The 18,394-nt window shown below is 39.7% G+C and overlaps 1 protein-coding gene across 2 annotated transcripts; it reads left to right on the plus strand.

Moving 5' to 3' along the window:
- The first annotated feature begins 37 nt into the window (after positions 1-37).
- DHX40 (DEAH-box helicase 40) lies at positions 38-18,394 on the plus strand. Of its 2 annotated transcripts, none has more exons than XM_058817737.1 (17): positions 38-176; positions 1,321-1,466; positions 2,516-2,635; positions 3,690-3,920; positions 4,076-4,142; positions 4,995-5,126; positions 5,637-5,736; positions 6,019-6,105; positions 7,588-7,770; positions 8,876-8,956; positions 11,752-11,909; positions 12,408-12,522; positions 12,801-12,909; positions 13,210-13,304; positions 13,845-13,914; positions 14,191-14,419; positions 16,754-18,394. In XM_058817737.1, exons 1-17 carry the CDS (start codon positions 38-40, stop codon positions 16,891-16,893), a joined length of 2,202 nt encoding a protein of 733 aa, XP_058673720.1. In that variant the 3' UTR covers positions 16,894-18,394. The 2 variants fall into 2 exon arrangements, with proteins under 2 accessions (XP_058673720.1, XP_058673721.1); XM_058817738.1 differs by lacking the exon at positions 38-176 and adding an exon at positions 978-1,075.

Genomic DNA, 18,394 nt, shown 5'->3' on the forward strand with positions numbered 1-18,394 from the left:
GAGGCAGGGGAGCCGCAGGTGAGCCCCGGGAGCCGCCATGGACGGCCCCGCCCTGCCCATCCGCCGCTCCCGCCGAGAGCTGGTGGAGGCCGTGAGGGAGCGGCCCTTCCTCATCGTCACCGGCGAGACGGGCAGCGGTAAAAGCACGCAGCTGCCCAGGTACCTCTACGAGGCAGGTAACGGAACCCCCCCCCCGCCGCTCCGCGGGCTGCGGATGTGGGACACGAGCACCGATAAACTCATCCGGCTGTGCCCCTGTCCCCTCACGGGTGACGCAGCTTCGGGCTGGGATGTGGTGAGAGGAGGTGCCTCGGTTAAACCTTTTAAATAATAAAAAAACAACCCCAAACTGTGGCTATGTGTACGTTATGTAGGTACGTGATATAAAGTGACCTGGAGCAGCTCAGCTCAGCGTCCTACAGTCACTGGGGATGTTCAGTCTGGAGAAAGCTCCAGGGGTGATCTTAAAGCTTGAAGGAGTCTGGAGTGACAGGGAATTGCCAGAGAGCAGGATCAGGTGGGGTATTGGAAAAGAATTGTTCTCTGTGAGGATGGGAGAGCCTGGCACCGGCTGCTCAGGGAATCTGCCCCATCCCCATGAGCATCCAAGGCTGGAGAAGACTCACAGCAACTTGTCATAGTGGAAGATGTTCCAAGAGGGGGTGGAACGAGATGATCTTTAATGTCCCTTCTGTGAAAAATGCGTATTTTTATGATTGGCTTTTTCCAAATATTCAAATGAATGTTATATGTGCTGTGTTATAAAGTAAGGCTGTATTAAGTCTCTTAAGTAGTGTGGTAAATATAGTTTTAGGTTACAACAAAGTGTTAAAATAGAAACTATGCTGTGGAAGGTACTTTTTTAAAGAAAGGACTTTGAGCGAGAAAGCAGCCACAGGACACCTGAATCTTTCAAAGAAAGAGAATTTATTGCTCCATTATCAGAAGAAATGAACTTCTTCCTGCCTCAAAGGTGCTGTTAGGATTCAGAGAAAGAAGCTGACACTGCCCAGACGGAATCCTGTGTTTGAATGGGATTTATGCATCATGTATGAGCTGTATGAATATGCAACAGGTTATTGTTTTTAAGGGTTAATCCTCTGTTAACGTGGGTCCTTTTTCAGTCTTATTTTGCCCAGAAAGAGGTGCCCAGACATCTGTAACTCTTTGTTTCTATTGTCTCATATTGTCCTAATGCCAATTATCCAAATTATTATTTCTCTAGCTACATTACTATTTTTATAACCATTTTATCACTGTTGAACTTTTAAAATGTTAAAAACCCGAGCGATTGGTGTTTTTCACTCTGTGTCCCCCCAGGGCTGGCCGGGCACGGAGCCATCGGTGTGACCCAGCCCCGGCGCGTGGCCACCGTGTCGGTGGCACAGAGGGTGGCCGAGGAGATGGGCTGTGCCCTGGGCACCCTCGTGGGGTACCAGGTGCGATTCGACGACTGCACCTGCGAGGTGGGACCTGGGGGCTGCTCTGGGGGTGGGACAGGGTCACCCGGGGGGCTGGGGGCTGTCCCAGGGCTTTGGGAAGGGGCTGTCCCAGCTGTTGGTGTCCCCTGGCTCATTTGAGGGAGGTTTTAGGGCACCTTGCAGGTGAAACATTGCCAAGCACCCCTTGTGGTGCTGTGCATGAGGTCAGGGATGTGCCAGGGTCACCCAGGTGGCAGGGGGCTGTCCCAGGGCTTTGGGAAGGGGCTGCTGGTGTCCCCTGGCTCATTTGAGGGAGGTTTTTGGGCACCTTGCAGGTGAAACATTGCCAAGCGCCCCTTGTGGTGCTGTGGATGAGCACAATAAGAATTATTTTAGCTGTAAAATCCTGCATCAATACATGGGCCAGGTCCTTAAATATCTTTTAAGGCAAATCCTTGTGATGCCCAGGGATGTGCCAGGGTCACCCAGGGGGTAGGGGGCTGTCCCAGGGCTTTGGGACGGGGCTGTCCCAGCTGTTGGTGTCCCCTTGTGGAAATGCATAAAATCAGAAAGTTTTGGGAAAGCTGCAGAAGGCAGGCCTCAGAGACAGCAGAACTGTCTCTCAGACAGTTTAGAGCTCAGCAGTAGCCATAAGTCAGCAGAAAAATGATGTAAAATGTAGAAAAGCCAAGACAAATAGAACAATGGTCTGTGTATTAACACTTGTCTGGAATAACTCCCTAAATACAGAAAAGTTTATCTAGCAAGATATTAGGAAGTTTTTAAGCTTAATAATGGAGCTCTGTGCATTGTGTTTTAAGGCTTGGTAGGTATTGTATTCAAAATAAGCAAGCATTGACTCATTTGAGGGAGGTTTTTGGGCACCTTGCAGGTGGAACATTGCCAAGCACCTGTGCTGCTGTGTGTGAGCAGAATGAGAATTATTTTAGCTGTAAAATCCTCTATCAGTGCATGGGCCAGGCCCTTAGGTATCTTTTAAGGAAAATCCTTGTGGTGTGCTGGGTAAATGTGTAGAAGGGTTTGCTTTGAGATGGAAGGCCAGGCTGGCAGTGACAGTGTGACTGCCCTTGCAGGACACTGCCATCAGGTACATGACTGACGGGTGCCTGCTGAGGCACATCCTGGCTGACCCCCTGCTCAGCAAGTACAGCATCATCATTTTGGATGAAGCCCACGAGAGGAGCCTCAGCACTGTGAGTGCCTCTCATGGCTGGGTTTTGGGTCACTGTTTCTGCTTTTCTGTGCTCTGTTTATCCCTTCCTTTCACTTCAGCACGATCCCCAAGGGGTTTGGACTGACTTTCCATGGATGTGCTTTGTCCTTTTGCTGCTTTGTTCAGTCCATGCTGCATAAGTTGAAAATAAGATGTAGCCTCTAATAGTGTTGGATTTTTGTAGTGGTTGCATTTAAATGCAATTAAAACTTTGCTGGCTGTTGAATACTCTCCCAAAATTTCCAGGAGTTTGAAGGCAGAGCACAGACTTTCTAGAATACTTGTTTAAAAAATAAACCACCACAAAATACACCAAAAAAAGCCAAAAAAACTCTCTTGTCCAATGTTTTTTAGGGTGTGTATGTGACTGTGCAGAGAGATTATGGCTGTTGGGTCCATGGAAGCATCTAGACCTGAGTCCCAAAGGTCACCCTGACCCTTGTGTGGCCAGCAAAGGGACATTGAGGTCACTGAGACCTCAGGAGATTGTGCTGTGTGTCAGACAACCTCCTGCTCCAGCAAACCATCTCCCAGTCCAGTGGAAAAAAGGGAAAATTATCTCCTGAATCCCAGTTTGCCCTCAGGCATCTGAGGAAATTGCAAATAACTGAGCTGAAGTGGTGGAAGGAGCAGATTTATAATTCAGAGCAGCACAGAGGAAAATAAACTTGCTGAGGTCGTAGCAATAAATAAAACCAAGGAAGGGCGCACACACAGTCAGGGGACACAGGCTGGAAAATGGGATGAAAAATGGGGCTGAGGTAACTTCTCACAAATGACTTGACCAAGAGTGTAAAAATGAAAAACAAAGGGGTTTGAGTTACACTGGTGCTGTGAAGAGAGCTGGTAAAAAAGTCATTAAACTCTAGAAACCAAAATATCCAGGCCAAATGTGTGTTTTCTTCAGAGTGCTTAGGCCCGGAATATGTGATTTTCACTCTATCAATGGGATAAAATAATCAAATTTCCAAGTTTTTCAGGCTTTTCTAAGAAAACCAGGGTATTAACATCAGCTGTTTCTGTTTTTCTGCCAGGATATTTTATTTGGTTTGCTGAAGAAGCTGTTCCTGCAGGAGAAGCCAGCAGGCAGGAGGACAGACATGAAGGTGGTGGTGATGTCAGCCACCCTGGAGGTGGAGAAGCTCTCAGAGTTCTTTGGGCACTGCTCAGTGCTGCACATTCCAGGCAGGAGTTACCCTGTCAAGGAGATATTCTGCAACCTGCTGAGCCCCAGGGATGTGGGCAGCTCTGCCTATGTCACAGAGGTTTGTTTTCTCTGGTTTTGGGGTGTTTTTCACTTGGAGGAATGAGCTGTTCTGTTGTGTTCTCAGCATCTCTGCAGGAAGCAGGGGAGGATCAGTTGGGATGGTGAATTAAATGGGATTTCAACTGATTTTGCCTTGTTTTTTGTTTGTTCCAGGCTGTGAAGGTCGCCCTGGATGTTCACTTAAATGAACCAGAAGGTGACATCCTGGTTTTTCTCACAGGTGAGGATTTTCCTGGGTGAATTATGGCACTGCCAGCAAAGCAGAAAAGCCTCCAGAGCCTGCCTGGTGTCTCCCAGAGCAGAGAGAAGGGAAAGGTGCAGTTGATGCACAAAGTCCTGTGCAATGGTAATTTCCGAGCTTTTTAGGAATAACCAGATTGACTCTGTGTTGTCTGCATGGTTTAGTTTGTTGTTAACTCAGGGAGGAAGAATTATTTGAGCTGTAAAATTCTACATCAATGCATGGGCCGGGCCTATATCTATTATCTAATATCTAATAAAAATATATCTAATTTTAAAGGCATATCCTTGGTGGGAGGCCCTGTGGAAAGGCTGGGTGTCACCTCCCGAACCCCCTCTCATTAATTCCTGATTTTAATGATGAATTATTTTAGCTGTAAAATCCTACATCAATGCATGGGCCAGGCCCAAATCTAATATATAATATTAATATCTAATATCTAATAAAAATATATCTAATCTTTTAAGGCAAATCCTTGGTGGGAGGCCCTGTGGAAAGGCTGGGTGTCACCTCCCAAACCCCCTCTCATTAATTGCTCATTTTAGTCATGAATTATTTTAGCTGTAAAATCCTACATCAGTGCATGGGCCAGGCCCAAATCTAATATTAATATCTAATAAAAAGATATCTAATCTTTTAAGGCAAATCCTTGGTGGGAGGCCCTGTGGAAGGGCTGGATGTCACCTCCCAAATCCCCTCTCATTAATTCCTCATTTTAATGATGTTGGCATATTACATATTGACAAAACAATTTTCTTTGAAGGCGTTGCAAACCAGGAAGGCAGAGCTGTAGCTAATTAGGTGACTGAAATGCTCTTGTGTGTCTTTTAGGGCAGAATGAGATAGAGAGAGCTTGTGATGTGCTTTTCAAGAGAGCAGAGTCCATCGATTACCGCTACGAGGTGCACGACCGCGCTGTGGAGGGGCTCCTCATCCTGCCCCTCTACGGCTCCATGTCCACAGGTCAGAGCCAAAATCTCACTTCATCACAGCAATCTGAGCTGCAGGGCTTGTTATGGATATCATCCTCATCAGATTGTCTGTTTGGGTTGGGAAAAGGGTGGGAATGGACCCCTTTGGGGCACTTTGGGGTGGGGTTTTATTGTGGTCATCATGAACTAAATCAAACTTCAGCCTTCTCTGCTTGAGCCTCCAGTCAAAGTCCAGATCCAAGTCTGGATATGACTTCAAGATCCTCAGTTAGGAAGGGGATACTGAGTAACTGAAAGCCCAGATTACTTCACCCTTTACCTTCCTTTACCTTCCTTTACCTTCCTTTACCTTCCTTTACCTTCCTTTACCTTCCTTTACCTTCCTTTACCTTCCTTTACCTTCCTTTACCTTCCTTTACCTCTTATTTTGCTTTATTTTGCATTGCTTTGTTATGCATACTTTGTTTTATATTGCTTGGTTTTATTTTATTTTATTTTATTTTGTCATCTTATTTTACATCATCATTTTCTGTCATTTTAGATCAACAGAAAAGGATATTTTTGCCAGCCCCCAGAGGCATCAGAAAATGTGTGGTCTCCACAAACATTGCTGCAACATCTCTGACCATTGAAGGAGTCAGGTATTGATTTCTGTCTCTCATAGCAGAGGGAATAATTCAGAAAGGTCTGGGTTTGGAAAAACACATTTATTCTGCTACTATTGCCTTTTTTTGGGTGTGTAGTAAGAAAACCATTGATATTATTATAGTCTTAGAGGTGACCAATATTTTTGAATCTATTTTGAAGTCAAATCTACTGAATAACCAGGGTCTAGGTAGAATAAATGTGTTTTTTAAAATTAAATCCTTGTGTCAGTTCCCTGCTAAACCCTGGTTTTTACCTCTCTGGATTGTTTATTTCAGATATGTGGTGGACAGTGGCTTTGTGAAGCAGTTGAACCATAATCCCAGAGTGGGTTTGGACATCCTGGAGGTGGTTCCCATCTCAAAGTAAGTGAAAAATGTCACTCACTTATTGTTTCTGGGAGCTGCTCTGGGAATAATGCTCTGTGTTAAAAAAATAAATAAAAAATAGGCAGCAACCTCAAAGCCCCATGATTTAAAACCACTTCAAGGTTTTAAAACCACTTTAAAGTTTAAAAACTATTGAAGATTTAAAAACCATTTTAAGGTTTAAAGCCACTTTAAGGTTTAAAAACCAATTTAAGGTTTAAAACTACTTTAAGTTTTAAAACCCACTGTAAGGTTTAAAATCACTCAAGGGTTTAAAAACCACTTTACGGTTTGAAACCACTTTAAGATTTAAAAACACTTTAAGGTTTTAAAACCATTTTAAGGTTTAAAAACCACTTCAATTGATTTTAATTAACTAATTTAAAACCAAGTGAAAAGCAGTTCAGGATATGCAATTTCCTAAAAGTTACAGATATTTAGGAGGAATTGGCATTGTCTTGAGTTCTGAGCAGTGCTGGCTGAATACGACAGCATCCCAAAAACGCACAAAAATTCTTCTTTATTTCTTGCACAACTGGATTTTTCAGCTGCTGTGCAGGAATACATGTTCCATCTGTAAAGAGAGACATTTTGTGCTTGTTTGGGGGCTACCAGAAGGGATGAAAGGTTTGAATATTGATTTTTTTTGGGCAGGAGTGAAGCCAAGCAGCGAGCCGGGCGCGCGGGCCGGACGTCGGCAGGAAAGAGTTTTGGGCTGTACAGCAGGGAGTTCTGGGAGCAGTGCATGCCCCAGCACACCTGAGCAATTTAAAACCAAGTAAAAAGCAATTCAGGATATACAACTTCCTAAAAGTCCTAAAAATATTTAGTCCTAAAACTATTTAGGAGGAGTTGGCATTGTCTGAGCAGGGCTGGCTGAATACGACGGCACCCAAAAAATGCACAGAAATTGTTCTTTATTTCTTGCACAGCTGGATCTTTCAACTGGATATTTCAACTGGGTATTTCAGTGCAAGAATACCTCTTCCAACTACAAAGAGAAACATTTTGTACTGTTTAGGTGGTACTAGAAGGGATTAAATGTTTCAATGTTGGTTTTTTTTGGGGGCAGGAGTGAAGCCAAGCAGCGAGCCGGGCGCGCGGGCCGGACGTCGGCAGGAAAGAGTTTTGGGCTGTACAGCAGGGAGTTCTGGGAGCAGTGCATGCCCCAGCACACCTGAGCAATTTAAAACCAAGTAAAAAGCAATTCAGGATATACAACTTCCTAAAAGTCCTAAAAATATTTAGTCCTAAAACTATTTAGGAGGAGTTGGCATTGTCTGAGCAGGGCTGGCTGAATACGACGGCACCCAAAAAATGCACAGAAATTGTTCTTTATTTCTTGCACAGCTGGATCTTTCAACTGGATATTTCAGTGCAAGAATACCTCTTCCAACTACAAAGAGAAACATTTTGTGCTGTTTAGGTGGTACTAGAAGGGATTAAATGTTTCAATGTTGGTTTTTTTTGGGGGGGCAGGAGTGAAGCCAAGCAGCGAGCCGGGCGCGCGGGCCGGACGTCGGCGGGGAAGAGTTTTGGGTTGTACAGCAGGGAGTTCTGGGAGCAGTGCATGCCCCAGCACACCGTGCCAGAGATCAGGAGGACCAGCCTGACATCTGTGATCCTCACCTTGAAATGCCTTTCCGTGCACGATGTCATCAGGTGAGCTCCCTGCGCTGCAGGGGGATTATCCCGCCCCAGGAGGGGCAGGGGCAGGATCAGGGCCCCAGCCAAGTGGGACACTGCAATCAGCTTGGCTGCTGCTCTCCTCTCCATTCCAGCCTGCAGCCCCGGCATCAGGCTCTGCCAAAACTCTCATCTCGCCCAAATTAAATGTGTTTGTTTGTAGCGTTCATTTAAATCCATAAAATCCATAAAAATTTATATATTTAAATACTTAAAATCCTCAAAATACTGGGTTTTGTGTATTTAAATCTTAAAGTCCTTAAGATACTGGGGTTTAGACCTTTAAATAATTAAGATCCTTAAAATACTGGTTTTTACACATTTAAATACTTAAAATAGTGGGTTTTATACCTTTAAGTACTTAAAATCCTTAAAATACTGAGTTTTATATCTTTAAATACTCACAGTTCTTAAAATACGGCTTTTTATACCTTTAAATGCTTAAAATTCTTAAAATACTGGTTTTTGCACCTTTAAATACTTCCAACCCTTAAAATACTGGTTTTTAGACCTTTAAATACTTAACATCCTTAAGATACTGTTTTTTACACCTTTAAATACTCATAGTTTTTAAAATACTGGGTTTTACAACTTTAGGTACTTAAAATCCTCAAAGTACTGCATTTTATACCCCAAAAGTTTCATCTCTCTGGAATTTTTTAGTTCTAAGACTGTGCAAGAGTAGAAAATGCAGTTTAGTGTGTGCCATGGGATTTGTCATCAGAAATTCCTCAGCTGGAGGTTGGACAGGAACACACAGAAAATTATCACAGAATCACAGAAATTCAAGGCTGGAAGAGACCTGTAAGATCATCAAGTCCAACCCATGTTCTAACAATTCAACTAGATCATGGCAGCAAGTGCCACATTATTATTATGATGATCTAACTTTGGTTAGAAGATGTGCATTGGGGAGGTTTAAAAATTATTTTCATAAATATTTAAAACGTTAAAATAAATTTAAAATATAAAAATAATAAATAAAATTTATTAAAATAAATTTCAAAAGAAATATTTAAATATTTAAAAATTATTTTTATGAGTATAAAAACTAAGAAATCTACTTCTTTTTTATCCCTAGGTTTCCCTATTTGGACCCTCCTGAGGAAAGACACATTTTGGAAGCTCTGAAGGAACTTTACCAGTGCAATGCTATTGACAGGTAAAAACCAAAAGGTTTCACTACAACAATTTCAAATCTAAGGCTTAAATTGATGTTTTGTGTGGATTAAAGGACACTCCTCAGCAGCAGAATGTTTCCTTATTTAACCTCCAGGAAGTTTCCTGGGGTTTAATGGACTGTCTGCAAAAGCAGGGCTGGAGCAGGGTTTGGGGTTTGGGAGATAAAAATCAGGTTCTGCACGTTGTCCTGGAGCTCCTCAGTGCCCTCAGCTCTGCATCCCAGCCTGCTGTGGCTCAGCAGCTCGGGCTCTGCCTGGGAGCTCCATCCAAGAGCTCAGGCAGGAAATGAGATCTTATCCTGAGCTTCCAGGAATTCTTCTTGGAAATAATGAACAAAACCAAACCCAAAGCTGGCTGTGCCTGCCATGGAGCAGACACGAGCAAGCTGGAGAAATGTGGATTATTTTATTGCTGGTGACACTTCTGCATGTCCCAGCAGCTGTGTGGGCACTCACGGTCAGAGGGAAGTGCTTCTTACCCAATTCACATTTAAACATCATTGCATTGAATCTGTGTATATAAAAATAGATATAGTGAGGTATATAGTGAGGTATATAATGATATGAGGTATATATAATGAGGTGTATATATAATGAGGTGTATATATAATGAGGTATGTATAATGAGGTATATAATGAGATATGTATAACAGAATGTATAATAAAATAAATAATGAAGTACAGAAAATATATTAAAACATATATAATATATAAAAATATATATACTTTTCCCCTGTAAATATATATAAATTTATATAATATATAAAATATATAATAAAATAAATAATGAAGTACAGAAAATATATTAAAACATATATAATATATAAAAATATATATACTTTTCCCCTGTAAATACATATAAATCTATATAATATAAATATATAATAAAATAAATAATGAAGTACAGAAAATATATTAAAACATATATAATATATAAAAATATATATAGTTTTCCCCTGTAAATATATATAAATTTATATAATATAAATATATAAAATATATAATAAAATATATAATGAAGTATAGAAAATATATTAAAACATATATAATATATAAAAAATATATACTTTTCCCCTGTAAATACATATAAATCTATATAATATAAATATATAATAAAATAAATAATGAAGTACAGAAAATATATTAAAACATATATAATATATAAAAATATATATAGTTTTCCCCTGTAAATATATATAAATTTATATAATATAAATATATAAAATATATAATAAAATATATAATGAAGTATAGAAAATATATTAAAACATATATAATATATAAAAAATATATACTTTTCCCCTGTAAATACATATAAATCTATATAATATAAATATATAATAAAATAAATAATGAAGTACAGAAAATATATTAAAACATATATAATATATAAAAATATATATAGTTTTCCCCTGTAAATATATATTTATATATCATGAGATGCATAATAATATATAGAAAATATATTTTAAAATATATTTTATTATATATTTGTATAATAAATAAAATAAAAAAATTATTAAATATTTATATAATATAAATATTTAATAAAATAAATAATGAAGTACAGAAAATATATTAAAACATATATAATATATAAAAATATATATATACTTTTCCCCTGTAAATATATATAAATCTATATAATATAAATATATAATAAAATAAATAATGAAGTACAGAAAATATATTAAAACATATATAATATATGAAAATATATATACTTTTCCCCTGTAAATATATATAAATTTATATAATATAAATATATAAAATATATAATAAAATATATAATGAAGTACAGAAAATATATTAAAACATATATAATATATAAAAAATATATACTTTTCCCCTGTAAATACATATAAATCTATATAATATAAATATATAATAAAATAAATAATGAAGTACAGAAAATATATTAAAACATATATAATATATGAAAATATATATACTTTTCCCCTGTAAATATATATGAATTTATATAATATAAATATATAAAATATATAATAAAATATATAACGAAGTATAGAAAATATATTAAAACATATATAATATATAAACATATATATACTTTTCCCCTGTAAATATATATACATTTATATAATATAAATATATAAAATATATAATAAAATAAATAATGAAGTATAGAAAATATATTAAAACATATATAATATATAAAAATATATATACTTTTCCCCGTAAATATATATAAATTTATATAATATAAATATATAAATATCTATTTCATGTAAATATATATTTATATATCATGAGATGCATAATAATATATAGAAAATATATTTTAAAATATATCATATATTAAAATATATCATATAATAAAATATATTTAATTTTCCTGTAAATATATATTTATATATAATAATATGTATTATAAAATGCATAATGAAATGCATAATAAAATGTATAATGAAATTTATAATAAATACAGAAAATATATTAAAGTATATATAATATATATTTTTCCTGTAAACATATAAAAACATATGTTATATAAATACATATTTCCTGTAAATGTTTTATATATAAATATATATATCTTTCATATATTCATATATATATATATACACACACATATATATTTACATACATATATATACACATATATATATACATATTTATATACATATATATATATATACACACATATATATACACACACATATATATATACATACACACATACATATATATATATATATATATATGTGTGTGTGTGTGTGTGTGTGTAAAAAATACATTTTTTTTCCTCCTTCAGGAGAGGCCATGTGACCAGACTGGGAGAATTCCTGGTGCAGTTTCCCCTCCCTCCCAACCTGTCCTGTGCTGTGATTAAAGCTGCTTCCCTGGGCTGTGAGGATCTGCTGCTCCCCATTGCAGCCATGCTGTCTGTGGAAAACGTCTTCATCCGCCCAGGTGGGAGCTCCTCTTCCTCTGCCTCTGCCTCCCTGTATTTGTTGGAGGTGAATTCCTACTAAACTCACAGTTCCACTGGTTTTATCTTTATTTTAAGATCTCACTGCTGTGGCAGAGGAAGAAGCTGAGCTCAGTAGATTAGAGGGTGCTGTGGTGGGTGGGTTCAACAGTCTTGTTTTTCCTCTCTTGATCCCTGTGAGCTGTTTGTTTATTCCTTTATCTTCCCATGTCAGCCTCTGGATGGGTTGTGAGTGAGCAGTACTTGCTTAGAGACTGGAATTCTTCATCCCTGGTGCTGAGTTATGAGATTAATCCTGGATTTAATGGCATCTATGTGCTCTTGTTCAGCAATAGGAGGGAGCAACAACTGTAAATGCAGCTGTAGAAGGAGAGACAGATTTAAAGATAACAGGAATAGAGAGCCAAAGCTGCCAAAAACAAACAGAAAATTAGGTAGTGTTGAACAAAAATGACTTTGAGATATAACCTATTCCTCAGGTGATCCTCAGAAGCAGAAGGAGGCTGAGCTTCAGCACCAGGAACTTGCCTCTCAAGTGGGAGGATGCAATGACTTTGCAACCCTCTTAAATATTTTTGAACAGTGCAAAGCAAGGTATGGAATTCTCCCTTTCACTAAGTGGTTTGGCACTGCTCATAACTCCCAGTTTTCAGGTGTGCTGCAGTTACACATCTCTGTGCTCATTCCTGATTTCAGATTTATTCCTTGTTGTGACCTGTAATTTCCATCCAGACACTTGTTATTTAACCCCACCAAGTATCTGCCTGTGTAGGTTTTTGCCTTTGTGTGACCATAACAATAAAACAGAGGCAAATTTCTTTGCAAGCAGCTGACAAAGGGCTTCTTTATAATTCAAATATTCCTGTTCTCAGCAAGTCTCCTTCAGCCTGGTGCCAGAAATACTGGATCCATTGGAGAGCTGTGAAATCTGCTTTTAGTGTGGAAAGGCAGCTGCGGGAAATAACCACTAAACTGAAACAGGTAAAAAAAAAATAACATTTCTGGGCATGTTTGAGCTGTATAAACTTATATTTAAGAGATGTGGTGGGTGCTGAGCCTTTGCCAGGTGACTGCTGCCTTTCTCCAGTAGAAAATAAACCACTTAAATATTTTTTATCTTGCTTGTGTGACTCAGGTCCAGTGGTGGCAATGGGCAAGAAGGAGAGTTTTTCTCCTTTCCTCATGGTTTCTGCCCAGAGTTTAGAATCCATGGGATGGAAGGGGTTTAACTGCTTTTTCTTGACGATCCATCCTGATTCATGTTGCTTTTTCTTTTCCCAGCTGCCAGACTTCCCTAAGGAGACATTTGAAGGCTCCAGAACTGAAATCCTGAGAAGATGCCTGTGTGCAGGATACTTTGTTAATGTTGCTAGGAGGTAAGGAGTGAAGTTTGGAGAACTGAATGGGAAAGAAATCATGCAAATTACTTTAAAGTGTGGTTTTATGTTGGTAAAAGCAGCAAAGTAGTAACTGCAGGTGAAGGAGATGTTTCTGCAAGGGGCTGGAACTTCTGCTTTTGGCTGTCTTCGCCCTTCCAAGGAGAGCTTCCCAGGAATGTCATTGTTCTGTCTGTGAAATGAACTCAGCAGCTGAGAGTGGTTCCAGATATTCAGCTGAAGGGCGTGGAAATCTCCAGCTATCACAGCTTTCAAAGGCTTCACTGCCAAGCCCTGTTGTTATTGTGGTGTTACACCTGCAGTGCTGCTGTGGTAAATGAGATTTCTTGTATTTCAGTCTTTAAATGGATTTTTGCAGTTTAGCTCTGGAAGCACCTTCCTCTTGGTGGATATTTGAGAACTTTTTTCTGTGCTGCTGCTGATTTGTTCAGTTCAGTGTTGCTGTATAATCACAGCAATGTGTGTTTTGTTTTGTTGTTGGGTTTTTTAAATTTATTTTTTAATTTCTTTTTTTTTTAGATCTGCAGCCAGGACATTCTGCACCATGGATGGGCATGGCAGCATAGTCTACATCCACCCTTCATCCACAGTGAGTTCCCAAAGTCCTGATAAAGCAGAAAAGCATCTCCAAAAGGAATGAGGGGCAGGTCCTTAAACTCTCCCTGGTGCTTGCTTTGGGCTGCAGTGTTCATTCCTCAGGCTTGGTCAAGGTTTGGCTTGTGAGGTGGGAGTGACACAGGCTGGACCTTCCCTCTGCCTCTTTGATCAATTCTAAAACCCTAAAACCTGCTAACACCCCCTCACATCCCAACCATTCTGCTGCAGGTGGGGCTGTGAAAACCAAACCAGCCTTTGAATTTTTCAGCTGTACAACCAGGAGACCCTGCTGGAGTGGATCATCTTCCACGACGTGGCCGTCACCTCCAAGATCTACGTGCGCACCGTGTGCCCCGTGCGCTACGAGTGGCTCCGGGAGCTGCTGCCCAGGCTGCACCAGGTGGATGCCTACGAGCTCAGCAGTGTGGCCAGGGAGGAGGTGACTGAGGAGGAAATAACCAAGTGGAAGCAGAGGGAGGAGCTCAAAAGGCAGTTTGGTAAGCACAGTGCTCATCCCTCTGTGTGTGGTTTTCTGTCACCGCGTTTCTCCTCCCAAAGAAAAGCAAGGCACAGTTCTTCCCAAGAATATTCCTGGGTTTTATATTCTCTGAACCTCAGAAAAAAAAAACAATTCTTATTTTATTTGCTGCTCCTGTGTTGTTCATGAGTGGAATTGGTAATTGGATTTTTGGTGTGTTTTCATTCACTGCCCAGTTGAACCCAGGTGTGTGTGTTGGGACAGTCACAAGATTCTGTGCAGTGGAGTGCTTGGCAGATTCAGTTTAGATGTAATGTAATATAGCATAGAATAATATACTCTAATCAAGTAATTAATTAGCCTTCTGATTAGATGGAGTCCTCCTCATCATTTCTCCCAGACATCAGGCAAAAATATCACTAAAGTTTCATTGTTGTTTTGGAGCCCTGTGTGTTTATTATGGCAGGTTCTGGGCTAGAAAGTGTTAATTTGTTTGGTGTAGTTGTGGTTGTTTTATGCTCCTCACAGCTCTGCAATCCTTCTTGCCACACTCACCCCTTTTGGTTTCTTTGAGCAGAGTTGAATAAAAGCATTTTGAGGCTGGTTGTTTGAGTTTGTGAAGGGTATTTAGCCATTGATGCCCAAATAATGATGCCCTGGGAGAAGAGCTGTGGTGCAGAGGGAAGGAAAAAAAACATCAAAAACCTCACCCAGCAATAGACGGAGAAGAAAAAGTCTCACATTTTGGTGTCTGATTCTGACACTGAATTTAATGCCAATGTGTGAATAGTCAGTGTTAATTAGAACTGTGCCTGCTGACTGATCTGGCTGCTTGGCATTCCTGGGATTCTCCTGTCAGCAGGTTCCTAAAGCAGCCAAGTGTCCAAAGGGCCTCTTTACTCCTGAGCTGACCCTTCCAAAACATCCATTTATTGTACACTAAACACAGATTCTCTTCCATTTCCTTAACAAAGGCAAAAATGCACAATTGTGCTCAGGCCAGCATCACTTGCTCCCCTGCATTATTGTATAAACCCAGCATTTTAAACATCAATTTCATTTGGTTATAAATAATGCAGAAGAGCCTCATTAGTTTATCTGAAGGAAATGTTCTCTGTGTCCCCCTTCTCGTTATGGCTTCATCAGGCAATTCCCAATTAACTGCAGTTTCATTTTGACCTTACAGATGTTGTATTTCTGGCACCTTCATGAAAATAGGTGGCTGAATAGCTGACAAGACATAATAATTAGAATTATTTTAACAAGGGGTGCTGATTAAAGCTCCTTCTCTTACCAGCCCCCAGGACCAGGCTGCAGTAGCTGCTTCACGCACAGATTTTAAACTCTCAGAGCCTTTGATTTTCTTTTTTATTGTTTTTTTAGACTGAAAATATTTTCTGCTTCTCTTGCCTTCTGTGAGAAGCAGTCCCAAGGTCTCAGTGCTGTGGGGGAATGTGCATTTCTGATGGTGCCTGAGCTGCAATATTGACTTTTTTCACTCCCTTATCTGCATGTTTTCCTCTCCCTCCCTCCTGCCTCCGGAAATTTTTTCAAGATAATTTATCCCAATGTTTTTTCCTGTGCTGTCCTGCCCAAACCTGAGTTTGGGATGTGCATTTCAGAGGAGAAATGGGTGTGCAGAACACAGGTAGAACACAGGTTTCATATTCTCTGCTCAGTAAAAAGCAAGATTTGGGGATGAGATGAGCCCAGCTGCAAACATTGACATGGGAGCTAAGGTGTGATTTTATTTTGAATTTTTTCCCTCCCTGCTGTGGTGCAGTCTGTCCTCTCTGGAAGTTATTCAAATGGCTGCATGGGAGAAAAAAAAAAAAGAGATTTTGTTGGGGTTTTTTTTGGTATTTAACAAATAGGAGGACTTGTAATGCTGGGGGGTGTTACATTCATATTCTCTGAAAAATCACTTTACCCAGGATTTTTCTCCTGGGAATCTGAGAAGCCTCAGAGAAAAAGGAAAACAATAATTAATTGTCTGATTTGCTTCTCCTGTGTTTTGCTCCTTTGGGACGTGTTTGGAGCTTGTTTCATTGGTTTCTGATGTGAATTGTTTTCAGTCAATGGCCAATCAGTGCCAAGCTGTGTCAGGGCTCTGGAAAGAATTTTCATTATTATCTTTTTAGCATTCTGTAAGTATCCTTTCTGTATTCTTTAGTACAGTTTAGTTTAGCATTCTTTAGTATAATATATTATCATAAAACAATAAATCAACCTTCTGAGAACACAGAGCCAGATTCATCATTCCTCCCTTCATCTGGGGGTAACACAAGCACAATAGGGGAGTGGGTTTGACACAGAGAGTTTATTTTCATTTCTTTCTCTCCTCTCTCCCCAGAAGGAGCCCCAGAGAGCTCTGCAGGGAAGATGGAGAGGAGGAACGATGAGCAATCCATCCAGGATGCCCGAGCTCGGTATCTGCACAGGAAGCAGCAAAGAGCTCAGGCTCTGAGTGGCCCTGAGAAGGAAATGGGGTAACTCTGCCTGGGGGCAGCTTGTGCAGCTCTGGGCTCTTTGCAGAATGCCCAAGGACTGACAGGAGTGCAGGGAAACTTGTGCCAAAGAGGACAAACTCAATTCCCTGTGCTGCATCCAGCAGGGAAAGCTTCCCGAGCTTTGTGTTGCTGCAGGGCAGTGGCAACAATTTCACAGCCTCAGCTGTGGCTGAAGCCCTGATACCAAGTGTGATGCCAATTCTCTGGCATTTATTTGACTGAAAGAGCTCTCAGTGCTGTTATAAACTAAATTTTTCTTCAAGGTCGGTTGGGGTTTATTTTTGTAAGGAGTGGAACTGTAATTTTTTACCCATTTTATTCTGATGGTGGTCACACAGAATTCATGCTCAGGAAAATGTGCAGGAAGGGCTCTTGCAGTGGTGGGAGCAGCAGGATTAGATCCAAAGGGACAACTGCAGGATTGGATCCAAAGGGACAACTGCAGGATTAATCAAAAGGGACAATTGCAGGATTAAATCCAAAGGGAAAATTTCAGGATAAAATCCAAAGGGACATTGCCCACCTCCATTCCTTGCTGTGCTGTACCAGGTACACACAGGGAATTAAAAGTGTTTTTCCTTGAGCATCTGAAAGAGAAGGAGCTGTGGTGCTTTGTCATCATGAAGTTTGTTTCCTTCTCAATAAAGAAATTCTGGTTTATCACCATAACCCTGAAGCGCTCCAGGGCTGGAGTGAGCAGTTTGGGTAAGAATTTCCAAATAATTGGAAGAACTTGCTGTGATTTTTCCTGCCTCAGCTGTGTGCTCTGTGCCACCCTGGGCACTGCTTCAAGTGCTGGATTGTGTTTTTTTACTGTAGCCTGAATAAAGCATTCACCATCCCACCTCTGCCTCACCTCCAGCATTCCAGCACTGCCTCCAAAACCATGGAATTTTTTTTTAATATTACAATATTATTGCTCATAAAGAAAGTGCTGGCTCTGGTAATTGTTCCTCATGCTGTGATTGATGGGGAAGGGTTTTGTTCTTTCTGCTTTGGAGCAGCAGCAGCACTTGGGCTTGACTCATCCTCTGCTCTGAGTTCTGCTCTTTAATTTGATTTATATTTGCAGTGTCACAGCCCCTCATGAGTCAAATGCCATCTGCACCACCCAGTGGGCCTGAAATGAGTACACAGAATGCCCACTGTTCCCTGGGGCTATAAATCACTTGGCAGATCCTAATGCTGATTTTTTAATATTTTTTTTTCTTTTCATTTTCCAAGTGAGGAATTTTCCCCCCACTGTGTTCCAGGGCTTCTCTCAGAGGTTTGGGGATGGGGAATTTAAGACAAAGTAAAAATTGTCTGGGGAAGTAACAGTGAGCTGTGAAATAAAATAAGATTTCAGAATCAGCTGTTAAATAAAATAAGATTTCAGCCATGCCAAGTGTGACAGCACACACAGCTCTGGCTGCTGATCCCAGGAAAAAGTTAAGTTTTTACCTGTTTTACGTGCTGGAGGTCAAGTGGGAGTTAATAAAACA

The sequence above is a fragment of the Ammospiza caudacuta genome, chromosome 20 (genome assembly GCF_027887145.1).
Source record: "Ammospiza caudacuta isolate bAmmCau1 chromosome 20, bAmmCau1.pri, whole genome shotgun sequence".
Lineage (NCBI taxonomy): Eukaryota > Metazoa > Chordata > Aves > Passeriformes > Passerellidae > Ammospiza > Ammospiza caudacuta.